The sequence below is a fragment of the Electrona antarctica genome (genome assembly GCF_951216825.1).
Source record: "Electrona antarctica genome assembly, chromosome: 6".
Classification (NCBI taxonomy): Eukaryota; Metazoa; Chordata; class Actinopteri; order Myctophiformes; family Myctophidae; genus Electrona; species Electrona antarctica.
Window position 1 is genome coordinate 23549037 of NC_136811.1, and position 23979 is coordinate 23573015.

Genomic DNA, 23979 nt, shown 5'->3' on the forward strand with positions numbered 1-23979 from the left:
TGGCTAGTTGGCCTGTATATTGGTAAAAATAGAGTAGAAGTCGACCACTTGTGGATTTTAACTCCTTTTCTGCTTAGAGCAAGACCGCAGTCCGCCTAGGGCGAGATCGGACAAATAAGGGTTTATAATGATTTTTGCCGGCTTGGCGTCATCACCTCCCGGCAACGATTTCCTTCTGCGTTGGTGATGTCATCGATCATTTTTCTTCATCCAGTCTGTCTTTAGCGACAATCTAAAGCGACGTTTCTATTGGAATTGATGCTCAGATTGAGGTGATCATACAGAATATCCATGTTTTATGAGCTCAATAAAAAATAATTGCGACCTCGCGGGACCGTTTCAGTGGTTGTGATCACAACAAATGCATCTAACGTGCACCCCTGAAATGATTCCGTGCTACCAGAAGCACACAAAAGCCTGGTGTCACTTCAAAATAGGGCTGTGTCGCTTGAAAACTATGGTGCTCTGAGCCAACAGCACCATCTAGTGGTTCGCGGGAAAGAGTTAAATGCTGATATATAATAATGATGGATTAAAGCAGGAAACAGCTGATAGGTCGTCGGAAATGAACAATCTTAATTGACTTTATTCGAAACTGGATAGCTGTTGAACCGAACATCTAAGTCTAAGTAATAAATATCTACATCTGGATCAGTGTGTTGAATAATGCAGTGGAGGTATCATGAGTGGACAATTGTTTTCTAATGAAAAAAACCCATCTCTGTATTCTACATTGAACATTTTAATTTAAAGTCTGTTGCATATTTATAGCAAGGAAAAAGAGACAATATTATCCGGACTTAATCATATGCACACAGATATATTCAGCAAAAGCGGTGATTAAACGTTCAGATGTGACCATTGGCCCATAGTTGTGCTAGGCGTGCACATACGGCTAGGCAAATTACAAGCAAGGACAATCATGTTTGGTGGTAAAACAAAAATGGCATGCTTTCGACATGACTCATGTTCATTCTAATGCATGGGAAATGCTGAATAATTTCAGAATAAAGCTGTCTTAACTTTCATTTAAATATAAATTATCTCAGGTACCCAATGACATTACCTTGACTTTGTGTATGGAGCCTCAATGCAAAGCGGTGATGTATGTCCCTGTGTGAATTTTATAGGCTGCGTACGCAGCCATTGACTACTATTGGAGCCAAGTACCGCCGATAACGATAATTTATAAAAAAGGAAATATCCCAAATTATTCATTTGTCAACCTCTTCAGTACACACAGAACCCCGTTTGATTTCACAGAGACAAGAGATGGATTGAGTTGTTTTATGGACTCAATTGTTTATGTAATTGGTCAATATGTTTGACATACGATGACACCGTGGGTGCTTGATGTGCACATACATTTTGAGTGTTGCTCTAAATGGCCATAACACCACAGATGGTTCACCAAAGTCATGCAGTTTCATCTGCAAAGTACCTAGAATCACAACATATGATTGCGAATCCGCGATGCTGCACATTTTATATCATGGGATTCAAAAGAAAGAGAAAGACTGAGCCCTCATAAGTCCTTACCAGTTAAACAGCTGATAATGTCTTTATGTGCACTTTGATTAGCTCCACATGCTTGCAAAGCCCAGTGTTATTGTCAACACCTGTGGTTTTCTTGGAGAGGAGTTGTTGTGTAATGCCACTCACCAGGATGTTGAGGCATTAGTCACCCCCTTGTCATCGAAATTTAAAAGGACATGTCATGGAAATTGTACAACATCCCTGGGATTTTGTACAATTTGGTCTGGGGTGTTAACCTTTCTATCTTATTTTTTTCTATCTTGCCTTTGGCGTGGACTGGCATGCGGTGCCTATCAGGTGGCTTTTTGGCCAACACTGGTGGTATCCAGTGCCAGCTCCTCGCACACATGCTTGAGATTGGCCTGAAGAAGTAATTGGAAGTGTGTTTTTTCACAGGCCTGCCTTGTAGAAACACGAGGCCCATTAACGGATAGGCTCATCCTGGCCAAGAAATGTGTATTTTGGACACGTGTCAACATACCAGAGCATGAGCACCATTTAATTGATAGCCTGAGATCTTTTTAGATTAAGCTGACTAGGTTGATTTTGTTCAATTGGAGCACTATCCTACGGAGCCCCTGAATGGCCATGCATTCAAAATATATTTTATCTTGTCCGTACAAGATAATATCTCGTACGTACGTACGTACGTACGAGATCATATCTTGTACGTACGAGATCATATCTTGTACGTACGAGATCATATCTTGTACGTACGAGATCATATCTTGTACGGACGAGATAATATCTTGTACGGACAAGATAAAATATATTTTGAATGCATGGCCATTCAGGGGATCCGTCCTATCCTGTTTCACTTTGCTGGTACAGCTTCTTTTTCCCCCTTTTCTAACTCATTGGGTGGATAAGACCGCACATGCCTCTATCTGGATTCAAATCCCAACAATATACAGAAGCCTCGAAAAATCCTTCTAATATTGTCATAACTTTATCCAGGCTTTGTTGGCTCGCCACTCTATAACTAATCACTGACCTTTGAGTGCCTTGAGAACGTTCCAACATAAATAGCTTTTCTTTGTATTCTATAGTCGTCTAGTTGGCACCATGTGGAAGACAGGTGTGTTCTGATCACTGTGTGTGTGTGTGTGTGTGTGTGTGTGTGTGCATTTCTTTCTATACATTCTTCATAATAGGAAAGACCAGATCTGTGGGGACAAAATCCCAGGCGACGAGGACCAGTGCCAAATCCCTATGGTTGTAGATATAGTTGTCATACATACCCACTTTTGACATACTTACTGTGCTTTCTGCAGCTGAAGTATTATTGCACCACACTACCAGGAATTGTTTGGAAAGTCGAATGGAGGGTCAATTGCGGCGGCACATATCTGGGCCTTGGAAAATAGTCATATTGTCATATCTATAACTTCTACATGGGGGAGGGAAGGTAACACAGGGCCTGAAATGATGTGGCACACACAAAGGGAAATGGATAGGCTAATTGCAATATGCTCCCCTGACTGAGATGCAATTTTCTTTCCTATACCTGATTTTTTAAATAGTTGGGGAATCAATGCAGCCCTGAATGTTAATTCATGGTGGCACATCTGGACTAGACACACTTGAGGTGCCTGAACCTCAGCTTGATCTAATTACTCTGGCCCCAGTTGGCACAGATCAGACAGGCTAAATCAAGAACACCTTGGTGTGAATTTCATTTCCCCTCCGTCTGTAGGACTGACCCAGGTCTGTGGCAGGTGATTTGTTTTGACGGTGGTCACATTTCAGGAATCCGGTAAATCAGAATTTAGAAAATGTTATCCAACTGAAGCCTAGTTGTGAAGATTGTTAGTGTGTTAAATAGTGAGAGATTAGGGCTGCAAGATTATGACTATAATTATTATCTTGATTATTTTTGCTATATAATTATATTCACAATTGTTGAATACATTTTAGTTGAAAAATAAAATTTTGATAGTGTTTTTAATAACATTTGTTGGCCATTATGTTTCTCTGTGTAATATCTTCGGTGAAATGGCATGCAGTGGTCTCTGTGACTCAACTTGTGTGAGCCTGGTGGATAAGGAGAAGGTTGGGTGGTACAATATTCTCATTGTTCTGCAACTTTACTAATCCTGGTGTGATGGTGAGGAGATCAGGCCAATCTGCTGATCAAATTAGATGTTTGAAAGAATTGCCAAGTTTCATGATTAATCTATCATCAATTTTCGATTACTTTACAGCTCTAGGAGAGCTTGTTAAAGTGAGAGACAAATGCAGGTAGACTAGCATCAGCCACATACTCCACTGGCCCTTCTCCTTTTGCTCAATGCTCACTTAAACTGATTTATTAATGACGCTTGACACCTCCACTGAATATTCCCTTGCTTCAGTTTTTAGTGGATTTTGCACTCTCCTTCCGCCCCCTAATCTTTGCAGTTTGCACCCCTCTTTCCCCTTTTGCTCTGTGACATTCTTAAGCTTTCCACTTTGCTCAGTGTGATGAGGAGAAATGGCCACACGATGGGACTTCAAATCTAATCAATATCAACGCTATTACACCCCTTAAACCCCTTTGTGTGTTGGTTAAATAAAATCACACTCTGTGTGAAGTGAGGGGCGCCCACTGTGCCTGCCACATGTCACTGCTTAAAAACATTAAATGTCCATATACTTGGGTGCCAAATGACATGAGTGGGGTCCTGTTTTTATTGAGGGGTGCTAGCCCCTCATATCCATTTTTTTAGGGCCCCTCCTATATACACATTTAATGTTTGTTTTCAGTTCAATGTTTGTTTTAAAAACGCCATTGACAATATGGAGGGTTTAATGTTTTTTTTAGTTCAATGTTTGTTTTAAAAACGCCATTGACAATGAAGAGAATTTATTGTTTGTTTTGTCACCGTTTGTTTTACATCACCATTACATCACCTAATCAACATGAGTTAGACTTTATATAACTAATATATTAGCGCCCCTCACTTCACACAGGTGTGATTTTTTTTTTGGTGTATGTTCACAAACTGTCCAACACAAACATTAAATTCCCATTGACAATGAATGGAACATTGTATGTCATGTTGTCTGGTGCAGCCAATTCCCTCATTTCCCTGTTGCTTTCTGGAGCCTCTGCCTTGTTTGTTTATACGTTCTGCTGCAGCACTGCTTCCTGCTTAGGTCTGACTCTAGTGACTCACGCCCAGCGGCAGCTACAGCACCGCCCCCTGCTATAGCTCTATGGCTGGAAGGCTAGAAGGTCTTAGGTGCTTAGGTCTGACTCTAGTGACTCACGCCCAGCGGCAGCTACAGCACCGCCCCCTGCTATAGCTCTATGGCTGGACGGTCTGACTCTAGTGACTCACGCCCAGCGGCAGCTACAGCACCGCCCCCTGCTATAGCTCTATGGCTGGAAGGTCTGACTCTAGTGACTCACGCCCAGCGGCAGCTACAGCACCGCCCCCTGCTATAGCTCTATGGCTGGAAGGTCTGACTCTAGTGACCCACGCCCAGCGGCAGCTACAGCACCGCCCCCTGCTATAGCTCTATGGCTGGAAGGTCTGACTCTAGTGACCCACGCCCAGCGGCAGCTACAGCACCGCCCCCTGCTATAGCTCTATGGCTGGAAGGTCTGACTCTAGTGACCCACGCCCAGCGGCAGCTACAGCACCGCCCCCTGCTATAGCTCTATGGCTGGAAGGTCTGACTCTAGTGACATACGCCCAGCGGCAGCTACAGCACCGCCCCCTGCTATAGCTCTATGGCTGGAAGGTCTGACTCTAGTGACTCACGCCCAGCGGCAGCTACAGCACCGCCCCCTGCTATAGCTCTATGGCTGGAAGGTCTGACTCTAGTGACTCACGCCCAGCGGCAGCTACAGCACCGCCCCCTGCTATAGCTCTATGGCTGGAAGGGCCGATTCAACAGCAGTAGATTTGTTATTCAATACATTAAGCGAGCGGTTAAAATAAAATATAAAACAAAATAAAAATATAAAATAGAATTAATAAATGATAAAAGCTACTTTCGAATGGCAATTTTAGCATTCGAATATGTATTTATTTTTTCATTTTCGAATTTCTTTCATATTAGGAAATATGACAACCCTACTCACTTCACAGGGGTGTGATTTCTTATTTCCAAACATTAGATACCATCATGTCTATTTCAAACTTTTGCCTCGGATACGATTAATGAAGGACTATTTAAAAAATAATCTAACTTGGTCATGCAACTTGTGCTTAGCCACGGGACAATCGTAGAGAACAGACAGGGCTGATTACTTCAGCGTGTGACTCCTGTGGGGTCTCCGAGGTTAGCATTTGATTTTATTTTGGGGGGGGTGGGCTTTAATTGTCGACGGTGGCAGGCATCGCCATGTCTGGGTTAATTGAAGTCAGGGGGATTAAAAGAACTCTGCCATGATCTCTCCTTCCAGCTGTAAAGACACTAACCAGTCAGTGTGCGTCTAGTGTGAGGTCACTTTGTACCTCTGGGAACACTCGTCCACACGTGTGGATACCGCACATATTTATTAATTTCATTTATTTTATTCACCTCGCTGCCTTTGTGATAATGGCATCCCTGGGGTTAGCACTTAACTCATTTTGTACCTAAGGCGACATTGTACGACTTTTATTAATAGTCACAGATTGCCTAGGACGACATAGAACGACCGCTTAGTTTATAATGCATCCAGCATCGCTAGAACTGTTTTACCGTCCCTGTCGCCTGGCAACATTTTGCTTCCGTGTTGTGACGTCATAGATTATTTTTCCTCCGTCCACACAAATTTTAGCGACGATCTTTAGTGGCGGAATTGAAGCTCAAATTGAGGTGATCATATAGAACATCAATGTTTTAGGAGCTCAATAAAAAACCTTGCGGTACTGTAACAGTGCTTCTGACGAAAACGAAAGCAGCTACCCCACAGAGCCCCGGAACTGATTGATTGTTACTTCCGGTTCATCAAATCAGCTGGTGGCTCTTCCAAAAAAGAGCTCGGCGGCTGAAAAGCGTTGCACGGAAGCGGCTAAACTTGAGATTAAACATGGCCCTCAAGGAGTTAAATAGATCACTGTACCTGTCCTAAAGAGGGAAATTGATTGCCTCCCGGTTTTCCTCAGCCTCCCTCAGTGAGGCTAATTAGAAATCACTTGGCAGCTCAGCTCAAAGGGATACTGTTAGGAACATAACAAATGTTAACATAACACATATCACTATTGTTTTTGGTAGCATGGGATGGTGGAGAAAAACATCGGGACTACAAATTTCACGCCCCCAAATGAGACAGCGGCCCCACTTCTGGTCCGTTAGAACGGTGTACTGCAGGCGAGCCCATAGAAGTTCATTGATTGATTAAGTAGTTGGCCTACTTTTAAAATAATACGAAATGATCTGAAGACTATATTGATTTAAAATAAAAATATGTTTCCAAATGTATGAAGTGTCTTTGTCAACATATATTGTTGTTTTCTCAATAGAGGATGTATTTCATATTTAATTTACCACTTGAATGAGTTACACATAATGATAACGGAGCAGAGGGGAGACGGCAGACAGAGAACCTGTCGCTTTTAAGGGACGTCACTGCCTTTATGAGGCTACGGGCGCCGACTTTGAAGAGTGGAATTCTCAATAATACATCCCGATCCCGACTGACTGTTCATTCATGGCTATATTTTGAACATGTATGTCATGGGCTTATATATGCTCTACCTACCGCGGAGCTCCTACAGTGTGTTTTACCGTTGTCAACTTGTTGTATAATTTACTTGGCTGAATAGTCGGGAAAATAACCCGGAGGAGTGACATATCCTGACATTTTCAACTACCTAGTAAATTCTCTAGATGAGTATTAATAATTAGTCTTGCAAGATGCTGTTTAGACAAATTCATAGCATATTAAAAAAAACGAAACACAACAAATATATGTGGGTATTGAAAACCTCAAGGGATGCTACCGTGACGTATATACCGTGCAACCCCTTTAACTTGAGATTTACCATGTTGGCACTTTTGAATCTCAGATGGAGTATATTATAGTACATTGTGGGTTGTATATTGAGATGGCAGGTATGTGACATTGAAAAGGACAAATCAAACATATGGGAAACTTTATTAGAACACAAAAAAAATCGCTACAGCCTCAGTAATGTAATGAACCAGTAAAATTAGGGTATTTTATGATGCCTCTCACAGGGATTGCATTGACAGCTGCAGTAGACCGTTCTAACGGACCTGAAGTGGGGATGCTGTCTCATATGGGGCCATGAAATTTGTAGTCCGTGTCTCTCTCTCTCTCTCATATCTCTGTCTGTCTGTGGTCGGCATCTGAAGCTGGTTGACTGTGAGCAGTGGGCTGGGAGCAGGCCGAGTGCTGCTTTTGAAAGCTGGCTTGGCATCATAAATCAGAGTGCAGGTCCCCTGGGTGCTGCCACCACCGCCATCAGCTCCACTGTTTTATTCATCTGCTCCTTTGTCTCATCACTGACTGTAGCCCACACTAAAGCAGGATGGGGTTCAGGGGCGATCAGAATGCATTAACGTAGTCCACTACTAATCTGGTAAGCCAGAAGTGGGGTGGGAGGGGGGTTGGAAAGACAGCTGAGGGTCAGGAAAGTGGAAGTGGGTCGTAAGTGAAAAGGTAGATTCCTCTTTGAGCTTTGAGGCAGAGAGATATGTAGGAGTTAGAGGTTTCGGTTAAAAAGATTGAGAGAGCAGAAAGCTGAGAGGGAGAGAGGGCGATTCAGACTAGAGCAGAAAAAGGAAGCAGGGAGACGCGGACTGTGAGGGGACCCCCCTCCCCCCAAAAAATAGAGTGAGACGGCAAGAAAGGGGAACGATAGAAGGGTTGAGGGAAGACAAGTGACGGGGGAGAGCGTGTCAGGAAAGATCACTGAGACCATTTCATGCCCAGTTATGTCCTTAACGCAGTATGCTGCCTCTCAGTCTTTCAAACATGTCACACTGCATGCTGGTTTCTAATTCGATTGTTATGGCTGCTTTCATGAAATGGGAATTTGGGAAACACAGCCTGCACGTAGTGAATATGACAGCTCTCATAGCCTAATGGCACCGCAGAAATACTGTAGTTGCAACACCATGCGTATTGCCTAATAAGTGCCCCAAGTCATGTCTATACCCTAGCTAGCAATGTATGAAGCATGTGCACATGGGGAATGTCTGAGAAGGATTTTCTTCCTTCCATTTCTCCTCCCTTGTGAACAAGAAATGAGACACTCATGGCGTTATGGCTGTGTGAGCACGCCAGCGCAGTACAACTGCAGACGTTAGCTTTCATTCTAACATTGTGGGTGCTGAGTACTGTAAGATTCTAGTCTCGATCCTCTCAAACCGCATGAACCATAGTGTGCCCATTCTGGGGCAAACATTCAGTGAATATAGATTGTTGCGAGGCGTCATTTTCGGTAATGATATACTGTATTTGGTGCAGAGGACAGAGGGGGCCTAGTCTAGACCACCCTGGTGGACACTGTTCAACAAAGTATATCAGTGGTTAAGAGTCATATTTTGTCATTTTTACAAATTGCTCCCATTTCATTTTATATGGTTACAATGTGGTTATATTCATGTAGAAAACAGTCAAATAATTGTACTAGTGCACCCCCTGGATGCGCTGCCTGTGTGTGTGGGGGGGTGAGGGGTCGGGGAGGAGGCAAGCCCCCAGTAAGGCTATCCAACGTTGAAGATGCCACTACCTACTGGCGAAATGTGGAATTGCAGCACTTTAATGGAGGTGGAGGGACGTTCATGACGTCACGTGCGTAAGCCCGGACCTCAAAATTGAGGTCCGGGGCTATAGGCTAGGCTAAACTTCCGCTCGCTCGAGCCATTGAGTTATAATTATACTTCCGGCAGTCTTCCGGGTGCTTCAAAACGCCACTGAGCAACTTCCACTGAAATTAATAGCTTGGGGGAGGGGCTAGCGCTCCGGTCCGGTCTCTATCCTTTATAGCTCTATGGGAGTAGGGATATCACTGCACTCACAGAGAGAGGAGGTAGTAGGACTGTCTGTCTGCACATGCATTCGCATCGCGCACGTTTGATGCACGTCGTTTATTTTCCATGTGTGACTGTGTTGTTGCTTGCTGTCGCTGGTGTCAATGTGACTCTTCATGCCGTTCACGTTGATGCGTGTGGTCTATTTTCCACATGCCTGGTTGCTGGTGTTAATTTCCACATGGGTAAATGGTAAATGGTGCATTTATATAGCGCCTTTATCCAAGGCGCTTTACATAGATTGTGCATCAATTCACCCATTCACACACACATTCATACACCGATGGCGGCGGAAACAATGCAAGGCACCAACCAGCACATCAGGAGCAATTAGGGGTTCAGTGTCTTGCTCAAGGACACTTCGAAGGTAACTCTGTGGGAGCCCGGTTTCGAACTGGCGACCTTGCGGTTACCATCCAGCCACTCTACCCCTGAGCCACCGCCGCCCCCGGCTAGTATTATGTTGTGAGTGACTGTTCATGCCGTGCAGACGTTGAGTTTGTGACTCTTCATTCTTCATGCCGTGTAGTCGATGGGATGTTATGGGTGTTGGCAACTGTCGTGGCAGAAATAAGCTAACCAACTTCCAAAAACCAGGCAAGCAACTGTGGGGAAAAAAAAGCAATCCAAGGTTTGCTGGCAACCCTGGAAACGAAAGTTGCGTACATTTCGAGGGCGATGTTAGGTCAGGTTTCACCTTGACAAAAAGACAAGGAAAGACCCCTGTTACTGAACAATCTATAGCAATTATTACTAGCATATAGTGATTTAACCTTTTAACAGAAAACGAATTATTTTCGCCCAAAAAATATCAACATATGACAACCAGGTATAGTCTGGTGACCACCGGAGAGACGGGTGACAGCCGGAATGTGGACGGCACCCGGGTGAGCAGTATGGGTTAGTGCCCCAGCCTGTGTCCTCCGTCAGGAGGAAGCCCAAAAAACCCTCGGTGAGGCCTTTAGGAGGGCCATTATAATGATGTTCGAGAGACCTGAAACCCCGATGACCTTGGGGTACATCACTGATACGTCCCAGGTGCATACATGCCATGTTTTTTTATTTGTAGCAATTATTACAAGCATATAGTGATTTAACCTTTTAACAGAAAACTAAATTATTTTCGCCCAAAAAATATCACTTACCCTACCTTTTTAAGCTCTCTGAAGAGAAAGGAGGACACGTTGTCGTATGGCTCAAGGTCAGGCGAGGTACAGGCGAGTCGGATGTCTGGTCCCCCGGCCATGGCCCTCTGTCTGTCCGTCCGCTCATCTGCCGGAAGGAGGCAGCAGTGATAAATGCGCACGTTGCGGGAAAATAAATGGTGGTATCGAGTTCTGGTCTGGTCCTGGGTGTCTGGAGAGACGCGGGGGCTAATGTTCTGCAGGAACACTATAATGGGAAGTGTGAGTTTGAGTGTGAGAGAACGTGATTGTGTGTGCGAGTGTGCACGTTCCGTGGTCCATGTTCCACCTGGCAATGTGGATTTGGTGCAATTAATCTTAGTTAGGCGAGCCCTGCGGAGAGATGCCTGATGTGCGTGCGTGCGTGCGTGCGTGCACGCACGCACGCACACACACACACACACACAGGCTTGCAAGCATTCACACACTCGTACACAGCACTTCCATACCGTACAAAAAAACACAGGTAGATGGCTGAGAAATCTCTAGCTATAAGTCTAGCTATAAGCAGCTGGTTTTTGTGCATAACACTCTGATGAGTTCACCATATGCACATCTGACAAGCCTGCTTGTCACAGACTTTGTTATTGTAATGGAAATGTGGAGTTGATGTGGATGGGAAATGGAAACGTGTATATGTGTGTGCACATGCCTGTACATGCACGTGCAGGTGCCTGATGAGGTAGAGCGCCTGTGCTCCAATGAATTACACGGAATGAAGTGTGGGATTGTGTTGGTGGTGTGGTATGCATTTCTCAGCAGTTTCTCTCGCCTTACACACATGCACACAAAATATAGATACTCTTACATCTCACCTGTTATTGCCACTAAGGATGTGCATGACTGATGACACTAGAGTGCCTTGGTTAAATGTAATGCTTAATTTATACTGTTGTCATTTGCAGAAAATAGGCGATCTACAAGCTCACAAAGGCAATGCAAGCTTGTAGATATTTTCAAATGACCAGAAAATTAGTATGAATCAGACCTTTGTTATTATTAGAAACGAGGATTTTATTATTCGACTACGCACCATCAAATGATTTTCACAAATAAAGTTGCATCTGCATCTTTTACATTATTATAACTAAACAAAAGTTTTGACAGGTCAATTTATTCGTATTAATTTGTTCTCGTCTATCCTAGTCCACTAGCGTTGTACATTAGGCTAACATGACAATGATAATGCAGAAAATATTTCACCCATACTAGGCATATTCTAAAATGTAGTTATAAAATGTACTATAGGCAGGCTTTGGATGACTTGCAAATAAATACAAAATAAATAAATTATATTTCTAATGGTAAGAATACTAGCCTGGCTCCAGCCCTGAATTGCTACCATTAAAAATGTCCTGGCGATTCAGGTCTGGTGACGGCGGCGTCGGTCTCGATCAAAAATCTGATCGCAGCAGCTGATTGACCATCAGCCCCGTCACTTGACGGCGTCAAACAACAAACATGGCTGCCCCCACTGCGGTGACTAAATCGACCTATGATAAATAGTTTCTTTACAGAAACGATCATCATCTGACATATTTTACCGCTTTTGTTTACATGCTAGCAGTGCTCGTTGACTGTTTGTTTGGTTAGCAACCGTATTAGCCATAGCCACATGATTGAAAGCAACTATTCTACTATTCTGATTGGTGGGTATGAACCGATCACCAAAGACTGCCGCTTTGATAACGCCCATCCCAGAAACTGCTGCCATGAGAAGGTCTTTCAGTCTGAATTATGAAGTAAAACGAAAAAAAAATTCAGACTCGGTCTGAATAATGAAGTAAAACGAAAAAGAGAATTGAGAGTGTCGGGCTATAATAAATTTTTTTTTTTCCTCAAAAACGATTATTCAGGCCCAGGCGGTGGCGTAACCGTCTGGGCACCCGACTGGTAATCCAGTCGCAGTGTGCCGCGGGTTCGACTCCCGAGCCCGACACGGCCTTTACTGCATGTCTTCCCCCATCTCTCTCCCGTTTCCTGTCAGCCTACTGTCTGTCCCTTCAAAAACCAATAAAAGGCGTAAGCCGCAAAAAAAAATATATATATATATAAAAAAAAAAAAAAAAACGATTATTCAAATAATTGATTATTCTGACCCATCCCTAAAAGTCACTTAGCAGATAATTTTCACAGATGTAAGACGTGGATGCTTCTCACCATCTACCTCCATCCCTCTGCTTGCTTTCCAGTGCTCTCTTTCCACCCTCTTTTAGATATGCAGTATGCACCCCAGCCTGTTTTTCAGTCTTACTTCATCTAGACAATGTTTTGTTACTAGGCACTCATTTCCAAGGCATACAGAGGAGTTTTGATGGCTTGGGACTCGGGAGTGGACCTGAACTCCCTGCCCTCTGATCGAGAATGCAACATGAATCCTCCAGCCCGATAAAAGTCTACTTTACAGCGGCAAGACAAATGCACCGTCTCTCGGTTTTCACCAGCGTTATATATATTTTTTGTCTTTACCCCTTTCTTTCTGCCTCGGTTGTTTTTCTAACATTCTCTTTGCCCTCAGTCATCCTTTCTCTTTCAAACCAGCTCTTTCCCCTCTCTCCCTCCCTCTCGTCATGCGCTTCAATTCTTGATCTGGTGCTTGTCGTTTTCTCACCGTGAGTGAGTGAAGAAGGCTGAAGGTACTATATGTATGCCAGCTTTTCCCTCTCTCCCCCTCATCTCACTCTCTCATGAATCTAATGATGATGAGTTAACTTACATGGCTCTGGTAGCGTGCGCGTGTGTGTGCTTAGATGGGGTTTGTGTGTTTGCTTAATTTTCAGCTGACTTTAGTCTTCCCTCTATCCTTCACCTCACACTCTTAATTTAGACTTAATGAAGTACACACAAATGCATGCACGACACGTGCACAACTCTTTGCATGCTTCTCAGACGATCATGCAGAGTTCTTCAAGGGCGCAGAAAAGTGTGGTGGTTCTCCCTGAAGAAAAGTGTGGTGGTTCCCAACTTCTCCCTGAAGACAAGTATTGCTCAGGGGACCCAGAAGCTCATCTTACTATATGCAACTACAGCTGCACCGTATCAGCACTTTACGGTGTGTCCTGTTTACCCAGACCCATTTATGCCAATAGGACAACAATTATTGGAAATTGTCTTAAAAATATAATGGCATCAAAGGCAGAATCAGTCCCTTTACATAATGCATGAATGAACAAGTTTGCTGTTTTTTGGAGACAAATGTGCTTTTCATGGAGCCAGTGACCTGTAATATGCCGAGAGGACGCTATTGAGAGCACACATGCTGCTATTCTCTTTTATTGTACTATTTATCAAACACAAGAAGAGGGGGAGAGGCCAAAGAAAGATGTGCTAAATAGAAACGATGAAGAGGAGTGATATTAACTGCCGTTGTGTCAGTGGAACAAAAGAGTCCAGGTGAGATTAGAATTGGCCAGCTAATAGCTTCTTGAATATGGGAAGTAGGACCTTCTCATTGTTAGATATTATTTTAGCTACCCAACAGAACAGTTTTCTTGATGGGATACCAGATGCGTGCAACACGTGGACTTGAACTGGCCCTCAACTTGAAGATGCAAAATGTTCTTTAGTTGATCTCCTCCCCTCTTAGACTTGACATATGGCCTCTATAGAGAGTATGCACATGCATGATTTTCCCATCAGGACACGCCCCCCTCATCTAGACTGAGTGGCAAAACATTGAGCAGCATGGAGTTTGGAAGCGCTCGTTGGAAATCACTCAACCGTCCTGTGTACCACCTGTTTCTAAATGTCACATAATGCAAGAGGCAGCAAAATGTGTTGTTGAAAACAAGCACTTCCAAACTCTGACACTATATCTAAAATAATCAAATGCAGGGCATTTCTTGACAGAAAGTAGCTCATAACGTTTCTATGGTGCATTTTTATGAAACAAAAACTTTGCAGATAGAGGATAATTATTTGAATAATCGTTTGAGGCAATGTTGGTGAGTTTAACATTGTTTAATGCAATCAGACAGGACTTTTCTGTTTGGATGAATGGGCTGTCAAGGCCAGAAAGTATTTTTTTGCCACTCAGTGGGCGTTCTGACTGTAGTCTTCCGGTGGTCTAAGTACTGCTTTGAGTGAGTCTGGGGTACAATACATGGCCATGGGATAATTTGAATTTCCTATGCGATTTGGTATATTTGTTCTTGGCTTTTCTTTTCTTTTTCTCTGCACACCAGAGTTTTTTATTTATTTTAGTTTCTGTTGCCTTCCAGGTGCCAAGCCAGGTGGTTGTTTGTGGTGCTGTTTTCCAGACCTTCTTTATATTTTAACAGCGTGGCTCTGCAAGAGGCTCCGTCTATGAGAGGGTTCTGAGTGTTTGGATATATAATCTCTCATAAAGCTGGACCAGTCGGCACCAAACCTTGTATGCATTTTCACATAATGTTTTATACTTTATGTGAAATATTTAACTTTAAGTCAATATGACTGTGTCATCATGCTGAAACCTTTCCCAAATTTGGAGTCATGCATCACAGATGAAGTCATAGATGACTGTCGTCATACGCTGGCCACATCAGAGCCATATAGTAACACATAATTATGACATTAAGTGGGCAGAAAACCTGGCCACGTGGTTGATGTGCTCGCGCGAGCCCATAGACTCCAATTCCATAAACTTCCGGTTGTCCCTTTTCAATAGAAGTCTATGTAGAAGAGCCTGGCTCCATGAAGTGAACAGAGTTGTCGTAACTCTGTCTTACTCTATGGCTCTGGGCCACATGAAGTCCGAGATTCATGGATCATGAGATCCACATGATTAGATTTTTGGATTTCTTAACAGTGGGAGAGAAACGAGGATGTCTTCTAAGTAAAGAGCTTTGGGTCGGGTTCAAACCTGGGAAAACAGTGGGAAGGATTGATAGGCTTATTTATGCGGTATGCTGCTGCATAAGACGAGCGAGCCCCTTCCAGACCTTTTTTTTTTTAAATGTTAGGTTCTACTTGGCCCTCCTCCCTTAAGTCCACATAAAGTTCCCATTGTGAACTGTAGATGTACTTTTCTGTGGGAGTTTCTTTGACTTGTTCACAGTCACAACTCTGTGGGGAATAATACCCTCTGACACCTGGGTAGGCTATATTCTCTGTGCCAGCTCATAGACAACCAGCTAAATTGTGTGGGTAGTACGAGGAGAAGATGAACTTTGATTGATTGTACATCTAAATATTGTTTACTCTTACTGTTTTTCTCAGCTTGTAGGTATTTCTGAAATGTCAAGATGAGCACACTTTTGCTGTCATCATTGAGAACAGGCTCTATATACTGTATATAAATGTACAGACAGAACATAATTATGTGTGTATACATTCCTGTAGCCTACACACAGATGGATGGATACATGGATATAGACCTTTTTTGATCTCCATGGCAAAATTCTGGTATTACAAATATGGTAAAGCATTGTCGATATTGTAGAACACCTATTAACCCATTCAGGCCTGACGTCGAAATTTAAAAAAAAATCTTCTAAATCACGACAATTTTCTGAAAGATTTGAGGCACATTTTAACGATTTTTCAAAAATAGCAGACCTACAAGTTCATAGCGCGCCACTCGGTGGCGCGCTATGAGCTTGTAGATCTGCTATTTTTCAATAGCTAAATTATAACATAATGTTTAAAACACCAAAAGGGGTTCCCGCCCAAAATGGGTTAAATATAGTCTGCTATGCTATAAAAGCAGCACGGACCAGGAAAGGGTATACAACAGTATGGACACGTTTTGAGTAGATGTCAGGGCAGAGGTGATTTGCTGCCTGTCCATTTATCAAGCAGAGACCAAACCATTATTTGTTTCGGGGCAGTCAAGCGCTTACTTGGGCAGTCTGCTTGTCTATATGATATGATTATGATTGCCTCTCCGTGGAATCGTCTATACAATTCATATCCATCCATGGTAACTGCAGGCCCTCCGTATTCCATCACTTTCTCATATATGCAACTTTTCATAAGACATATCCAGTGGTCGGAAGGCTTAAGAACTTCACTAAAGCACTCTCGCGCCAAAGTTGTATTCCCTCCTTTTTTTTATTTAGTTTTTCCATTAAGTCTGTCAGTCCAGTGTGTTGCGATTGGAACATGGAAGGAGCCATGGTCGGCAGATGCTTGTAGTAAGCATCACCTCCTAGGTGGCTAATTTGTGGCTGAAAATGGAAAATGATGCGAGGCAGCTCTCTACTTGCCGAAATCAGGCAGTGGACATGTATTCATTGGACACATGGAAAGACGTATGACCTTCGCAACCGAGGCAAAAGATGGACCAAACAACGAATACAAATGTAGAGTGACTGAACACTGACGAGTAGAGTGCGCAAAGGCGAGATTGACGATGAATTTTTTTTAAGGCAGATGTGGCGGGAGGTGGACCGCTGCGTGGCGAGAACATCGTTTCAACATAGCAGATTAGACAAGTACAGTGAGAGAAACACTGTCCTTTTGTGGGCGTGGAATTAAGCGGATAGAAATAATAGATGTGATGTGTTATCTTAATTTGAATGAATTCACAACAGCGATAATCACCTGGTGATATCACTTGAACACATTTAAAACTGAAACTGCTAGGTCTGACACCCGGCAGGTTGCTGACTGTTGAACCAAGTGGGCCATTACCACTTTGTTGCTCCATTGCTTTTTCTCTCCTCTTGTATTTTCCTCTCGCATGCTCTCTTTCTATCATTCAATATGGTCTTTCTCTAGACACACTCTTGCTTTGTCTTTCTTTCGCTCACACAGACACGTGCGTGTGTGCACACAATCAAGTAGCACCGACGGAATGGGCAGACTCATTCCCTGTCTGGCCCTGGGGCTCAGATTGATTGATAGGAAAGGCAGCAGGTTGGTAGAAATGACTGAGGAATAGAAAAGCACGCCGGTCACTCAACTCGCTCCCACCACCAGGCCTTGAAGATCTTGTTAAATTGGCTATGTTTTGGCGTATTGGAGTATTACTGGCTGTATTGCTATGCTAATTAAAGGGTGGGTTGTTATTTATTATTACTTTATTTTTATTAACATTTGTTATTTTTTTAGAAATGTTGCATAAGCCCTCCACACCACTCTGGACCCAGAAGGCAGCATGGTAGAACTTATGTAAGTAAGGACCCGTCAAATGGTACCGGTATAATGGGTGCTGCGGCTGCCAACCATTAATGTAGAAAAGCAAATCGCAGGTATCTTACCCTGTCGTGCTGTTAGCTCTGTGCTGGCTTTGATTTGCTTGCTAGTGCATCATCATCTGCCCTTGTACTTAAAATATTCACTGGTACTATGCTGGCATGCACTCATACTGTCTTACTTGCTCTTCATCTCTTTCTCCCTCTTGTTTGCTCTCAAACATACACACGTGTACAAGGTTTAAACCCCTTTCATCCGGTACAACTGCTTTGAGCAGCTTCCCAGGAGCTGTTGGAGTCGAAATGCTGAACAGCCTCATCTTGTAGCGTTTGATGGGAAGTGGAGCATCGCTCATCCTGGTACAGGGTTGGAAAGTAACAGATGTTACACAATAAATGCAACTGTAATTAACTATTATAGTGAAATCAATAATTCCATGAATTTCCATGCACCAGGCCTAAAACAACATGCCAGCTAAGGCCATGGAATTGTTTGTGGGTAGACTAAGACTTCAAGCAGGTAGCTGACTGTAATATAGAACTTTGAGTAAAAGATACTTGACAATAATCCACTTATTTTTACCTTGTTACTTGAGAATATTTAAGATAATTTTACTCTATTTGGCTTCTTCGAGTATTTGTGTATGTTGTCTAGTTTTAAGGCTTCCACCACTTTCTCTGTCTCCATGTCTCGCTCTCCCTCTCTCACTTGTCAACATAGTGTATGAGTCATTGAGTCAACAACTATTTTTGTTTTACACATTTTGGCTGCTTTTTTTACCCGGGCAATATTCTATCGCACCCCATCATTGGAGAGCCACATGCCCAAGCAGACGGCAGATGCGCACATAGTCTAGTCACTGTCTTCTAGCCACCCACCCAACTACATGTACACACGCTTTTTTTCCCGGGTGATTTGGCTCTGCAAGTCTCTTGAGTGTCATTACATCAATGTCTCACTGGCTGGCCCACCACTGTCTTCCTAACAACTTTGAGTGCCGTGCACACCACAACTAGAATGACAACGATAGTCGTAAACAATATTGTTTGCATGACTTTCAGAGTAGGTTTATGAATAAGTCAAAATTCACTAGAAGGACATCTGGGATGCGTCTCACTCACCCTCAAAGTATTCTTTTATTTTTTACGGAGATGAGCAGACTATTATGAATAACTAACCCTATAACTAGCTGGCATTACCTCAGGTAGGCTACAACTACCACGCCTCTATCATTTATAATAGTCAGATTATCCAATATGCTTCTTTCAGCACCCCCTTTCTTTCTCCCCCTCCGTGTGGGCTCTAACAGAGCTGGACTGCACAGTGCGTGTTTGGTGCCACTGTTACAAAACGTCGTTCATCAGTGTGGATGGCTGCGCACATAATTATTGTTATAGTGGTTGGTGTGAATAGGCCATTCGCCTCACTGAATGCCTGCAGGTCTGTCTGCGTGTCTGAACAGTCAATATCGTTTCAGATCGAAAGACGGGTAGAACGTACCGGTATACTCATTTGACATAGCTAATCGTGTAGAAAGACTGTGTATTGGGCGAGGAGGTGGCAGATTCCACAGGACGTAAAGTTGTATTTGGGTTGGTACCAAGTCACTGAGAACGTTGAGTGGACTGGAAGACACCCACTCATTTTGTTTGAGATGGACCTGAGCCTCCAACGTGGTCTGTGTGACCTGGAGTTTGTTCCTAGCCTGCCTCTCGGCAGAACCAACGTGGTCTGTGTGACCTGGAGTTTGTTCCTAGCCTGCCTCTCGGCAGAACCTCTCCCCACCACACTTCCCCCGCCTTCTTTCTTTCTCTCTCTCCTCTCTCTGTTCTTTCTTTCTACACTCTTTCCGTCTCCTTTGCTCGTCCTCCTCTCCTCGTCCTCCCTCCGCTTCCTTCTTTTGTGTCACTAAGCGTGTCAGTCACTAAATAAAAGACAAGATCGAAGGCCCAGATGTGCTGACAGGAGGGAAGGGGACCGTGAATGGAGCCCTTCAGTTTGACTTCAAGTCTACCTCCCATCCCTGTCTACACTTGTCCAGGCAACGTTAAAATGCAACAAGATCTTATCTGTGTGTGTGGGGTGGGTAATCTGGTCTTTCTGCTCCATCCATCGGTGGACTCGCTCATGCTCGGCATTTCTTTTCTGGGGCTCATGAGAAACCCAAGGTGTGGTGGACGTGATATTGATAGATTAGAGAGGAACTTTTATTTATATTACACATAGCAACAAGGTAATTACAGTACTGGCTTTACACAAAACATTTATAGTATTAAGAAAAATAATACAAAAAAAATATTATGAAAGGGCTTTTTGAATGAACTCTTTTAATTATGAAAGGCTAGATAATAGAAAATAATATGCTTAAATAAAACAAAACGAGAATTAATCAAAGGTCTCAATGAAAGGCAGCTTTTAACAGAACTGTGAGATGTAGCAGATCTGTGAGTATGTACAAGATAATAAAAACTTAATTTGAAGCTGACCTGTCCCAGACGACCTGATGGATCGTGGCAGAAGATCAGAAATGTAATTTGTCCCAAAAAGCCTGAAATGCATTATATTTTGAAATCAATTATTTGTCATACATGATTCATTCATTGGTCTTAGTGAGGACTCGTCTCGAGCAACACCATTCATCAACTGCAGCTGCCTGAGGGCTGTTATTAGGGAGATCTGTAAAGACGGAGACATTGTTACAATATTTGAGTCTGCATGGACAAGTTTTTCCAAATTCTTTTCAATTTAATCCTTTAATCCTTTATAAATTCTCAAGGGGATGGAAAGCTGAGTTTGTAATTGTCTTAATGTAGCTGTTGAAATTCAGGTCATTAAGTCCATAACTACAGCAAGATTTCTGGCTTAGTTTGTGGTGAGGGGACGATCAAAATCTCATGTAAATTACATCAGTGAGTGTTATACTAATCCTGTGTTAATTGTAACTGTAAAGGCCCTGACATACCATGCATGCTGATATTGATTTAATTGTATTGGCATCCAAAAATGGGGCCGGAAATCTGTTGAAGAATGTGCAATGTGTACAAGCCGTCGATGATAGTGAGTTGTCTGTATGGTTCAGCCAACCGACTGAGATGTTGAATCGGTGGTGGAACGCGTCGATAAGAGAGAGAGAGCTCCGTCGCATTTCCCCAGTGCAAACCGTAAAAATTATTTGGACAGAAAACGGAGAGAGGAGATTGAGGCAGGGTGAGATAGTTTGAGTGCGAGTGAGTGACGGAGCGAGAAACACTCAGTTCACAGGCACTTCTGGAAAAAAGGATGTCACGATTGATCAGATCATGACAGAAATTATTTTATTTATAATGGTTGATAATGGTTGCTCCTGTAGCGATCATTTTCTGCCCATATATGATCTGTGTCATGGACCATTTTCATCCGCATTTTCCATAGTGCAGTAGGTTAGATTTATTTCCTCTCAGGCAGCTGCAGAAAATCACCATGAACTGTTGTCAGATGTAGTCTGTGCGATGTGTGTGTAGGAGCAACTTTTAACACCGGACGTCTCCCAATTATTTCATAGTCTGTAATAGTCGGGCCCGCTTGTTGTGTCGGGGCCCCTTGGGTCAATTTAACACTGAACAAAGGAGTTTGTATCGCTGCTCTAACAAAAAGAAAAGCAAATAAGCCATGCATGACTGCACCAATGACATACAGAAATTCTCTCTGAAGTCAGTTCCTACTGCAGCACTACGGCTGAGAAATATCATGCTAGTCTGAGACTGAGTTCAGTGTTCTTGTTCCCTTGTTTCCTCTCTTAATTAAACTGAGTAAAATCTACACTTCAGGATTTTTCTGTTCCTTCCTCACCTCACCTGCCTTTTTTTCTTTTTTTTTTACCATAACCGTTTCTCCAGTTTTTCCCCAGCTCTCTCCTCCTCCTCCTTCAGTTTATTCTTGTTAACGGCCCTAGCAGGATAGGAATGTGCTCTGCAGACTGGGGTCTGGGGGCCACAGCTGCCCAATAACACTCTGATTTATCAACCTCTTCGTGCCAGCCTACATGGGGATGCTGCATCTCTCCAGCGCGCTCGCCTTGGTCGTTACTTACAGCCAGGCAGCCAGGGCTGTTTGTATTTCTGGCTGTGCGTCCTCGAGATGTGTCTGTCGTAATGAAATGCTTCTATGCATAACGAATCCCGCCTCCTCTCCGGCAGCTCGAGCCTGTCGATGTATCCATCCAGCCTTTGTGTCTCTCCGGGACTGTGTTTAATGTCAGCCTGGAATGGAATGGATGTGCGATCCGTGATTTTGGGTGGTGTAGGTTTATTTACTTGTAAGCCTCCCACAGGCTGCGTATGGAGAGATGGCAATAAAGCTTTTTTTTGTTTTCGCCTTTATATAATCTTTGTTTGTTTTGACACCTCTTCTCGTCCTCTGTAAGCCGCCCCCCTCTTCACACATTGTGTCCAGTTCCAGATGGAGATGATGAGATATGGGTTTACATTTATGATTACAATTAAGGAAATACTGAATTTAAATGTGTCTTTCCTCTGTTCTGTCCCCTCCTCTCTTTTGCTCTCTCTCTGGCTGTCCAGTACAATACCAGATGGAGATGATGCGTTCTCTGCGCCACGTCAACATAGACCATCTGCACGTGGGCTGGTACCAGTCCACCTACTACGGCTCCTTCGTCAGCCGGGCACTGCTCGACTCTCAGTTCAGTTACCAGCACGCCATTGAGGAATCTGTAGTACTCATCTATGGTAAGTAAGTAGGCATAGACGGGAAAGGACAACGTCTGAGCAATGACAATTGGTGATAAGTTGTATTCCCTCGTACCTCTTTGTATTCCCAGATGGGGGGGAAAATGAGCACAAGTTGGACCTGTAATAAAACAAGAAAGAAGGTTTGCAGACAGTAGCTCCCTTAAGTGCAATTTATTGGCACATCGACAGTGATGTTTCGACTCGAGCTAATGCTCTTCATCAGACTCAAAGTGGGACATGTCATATGAAATGGAAATGGTTGCATTTCCATTTCATATGACATGGCCCCAAAATTCTAGCCTCATTCAAATGACCTAGATGAGCTTGCACTTTTGGTTAATACATGTGTGTGTTACACACTTTTTTCAACCTGGTGGAGAAAAAAGGGTAGTTGAGCCCCTGTAAAAATGCTTGGCCATGACTCCACAAGGAAATGTAAACTTCACTTTGTGCTAAAGATGAATCGGTAATGAGATCTGGTAAAAGTAGGAGTTTAATATTTTACAAGTAGTAATTGGAGAGGAGCAGAAAACAGAATGCCTAATTGGGCATCATGCCAGTGATTCTGGGCCGGTCTAGTTAAAACTTTGCCTGCAGAGATCCATCCTGATTTATTGCTTCCGCAGTGTCAAGCTAATTAAATACGTTTTCATGGTGTCTGTAATGAGGGGCAGTATTCTAAACTGAATAGACCAATCACTGTCCTCAACATGAGGGTTTCATGTAATCCAAAGTGCCTCCATGTAGCTTGTCAGCTGGTGTAAACACAAATGTTCCTAGGCTGATGGCATGTTGGAGTGATAAAAAAATGACTGACTTGAGTTATTTTTGCGAAGACCATTTGAGAATAAAAAGGCACATTGACACATGGACTGGAAAGGTGTCCTAACGGCCTCGACACCACATCGATAATGGATCCCCAAAATTTGATGCCACAAGGGCCTGCATTTCCAGCCAGCACCCCTCCAGGCAAGTTTAAGCTCAGCTATGATGACAAAGTAGGAATGGACAAAATGTAGGGATTATATTCATAAAGTATCTTGAGAATAAGACTTAGCAGAGAGGGGTTTATGACTAGGCATTAAGCTGTAGAGAAGTTTATATGGTGAATTCTGATAGAACTGTCAGCTGGTTCCCTCCAGTTGGGCCCATATTCAAAAAGTATCTTTCAATGGCCACATGTCAGCTAACCATCTGGCAGTCATGGGACCTGCCAGACGGCAGGTCTAGTTGTGGGCCAGTCTGGATACAGTCATGGGACCTGCCAGACGGCAGGTCTAGTTGTGGGCCAGTCTGGATATCATTATATGAAACCGTTTTATTGACGTACACTTGTATGAGTATATGACAACAGTGGGCTGCACAACTGGGGCTTTATTTTCATCTGTCAGAGCAAAACATTCAGTCATTCAGTGATGAGCACTGATGATGGT

General features: G+C 43.3%; 1 protein-coding gene across 1 annotated transcript in view; it reads left to right on the plus strand.

Annotated features, from left to right (window-relative positions):
• LOC306924820 (eukaryotic translation initiation factor 3 subunit H) overlaps nucleotides 1–23979 on the plus strand; it is a 61619-nt gene that overhangs the window by 9935 nt on the left and 27705 nt on the right. Inside the window, exon 3 of the mRNA XM_079503472.1 lies at nucleotides 22376–22543. Within this exon, the coding sequence (XP_079359598.1) occupies nucleotides 22376–22543 (168 nt within the window). The remainder of the gene's footprint in view (nucleotides 1–22375; nucleotides 22544–23979) is intronic.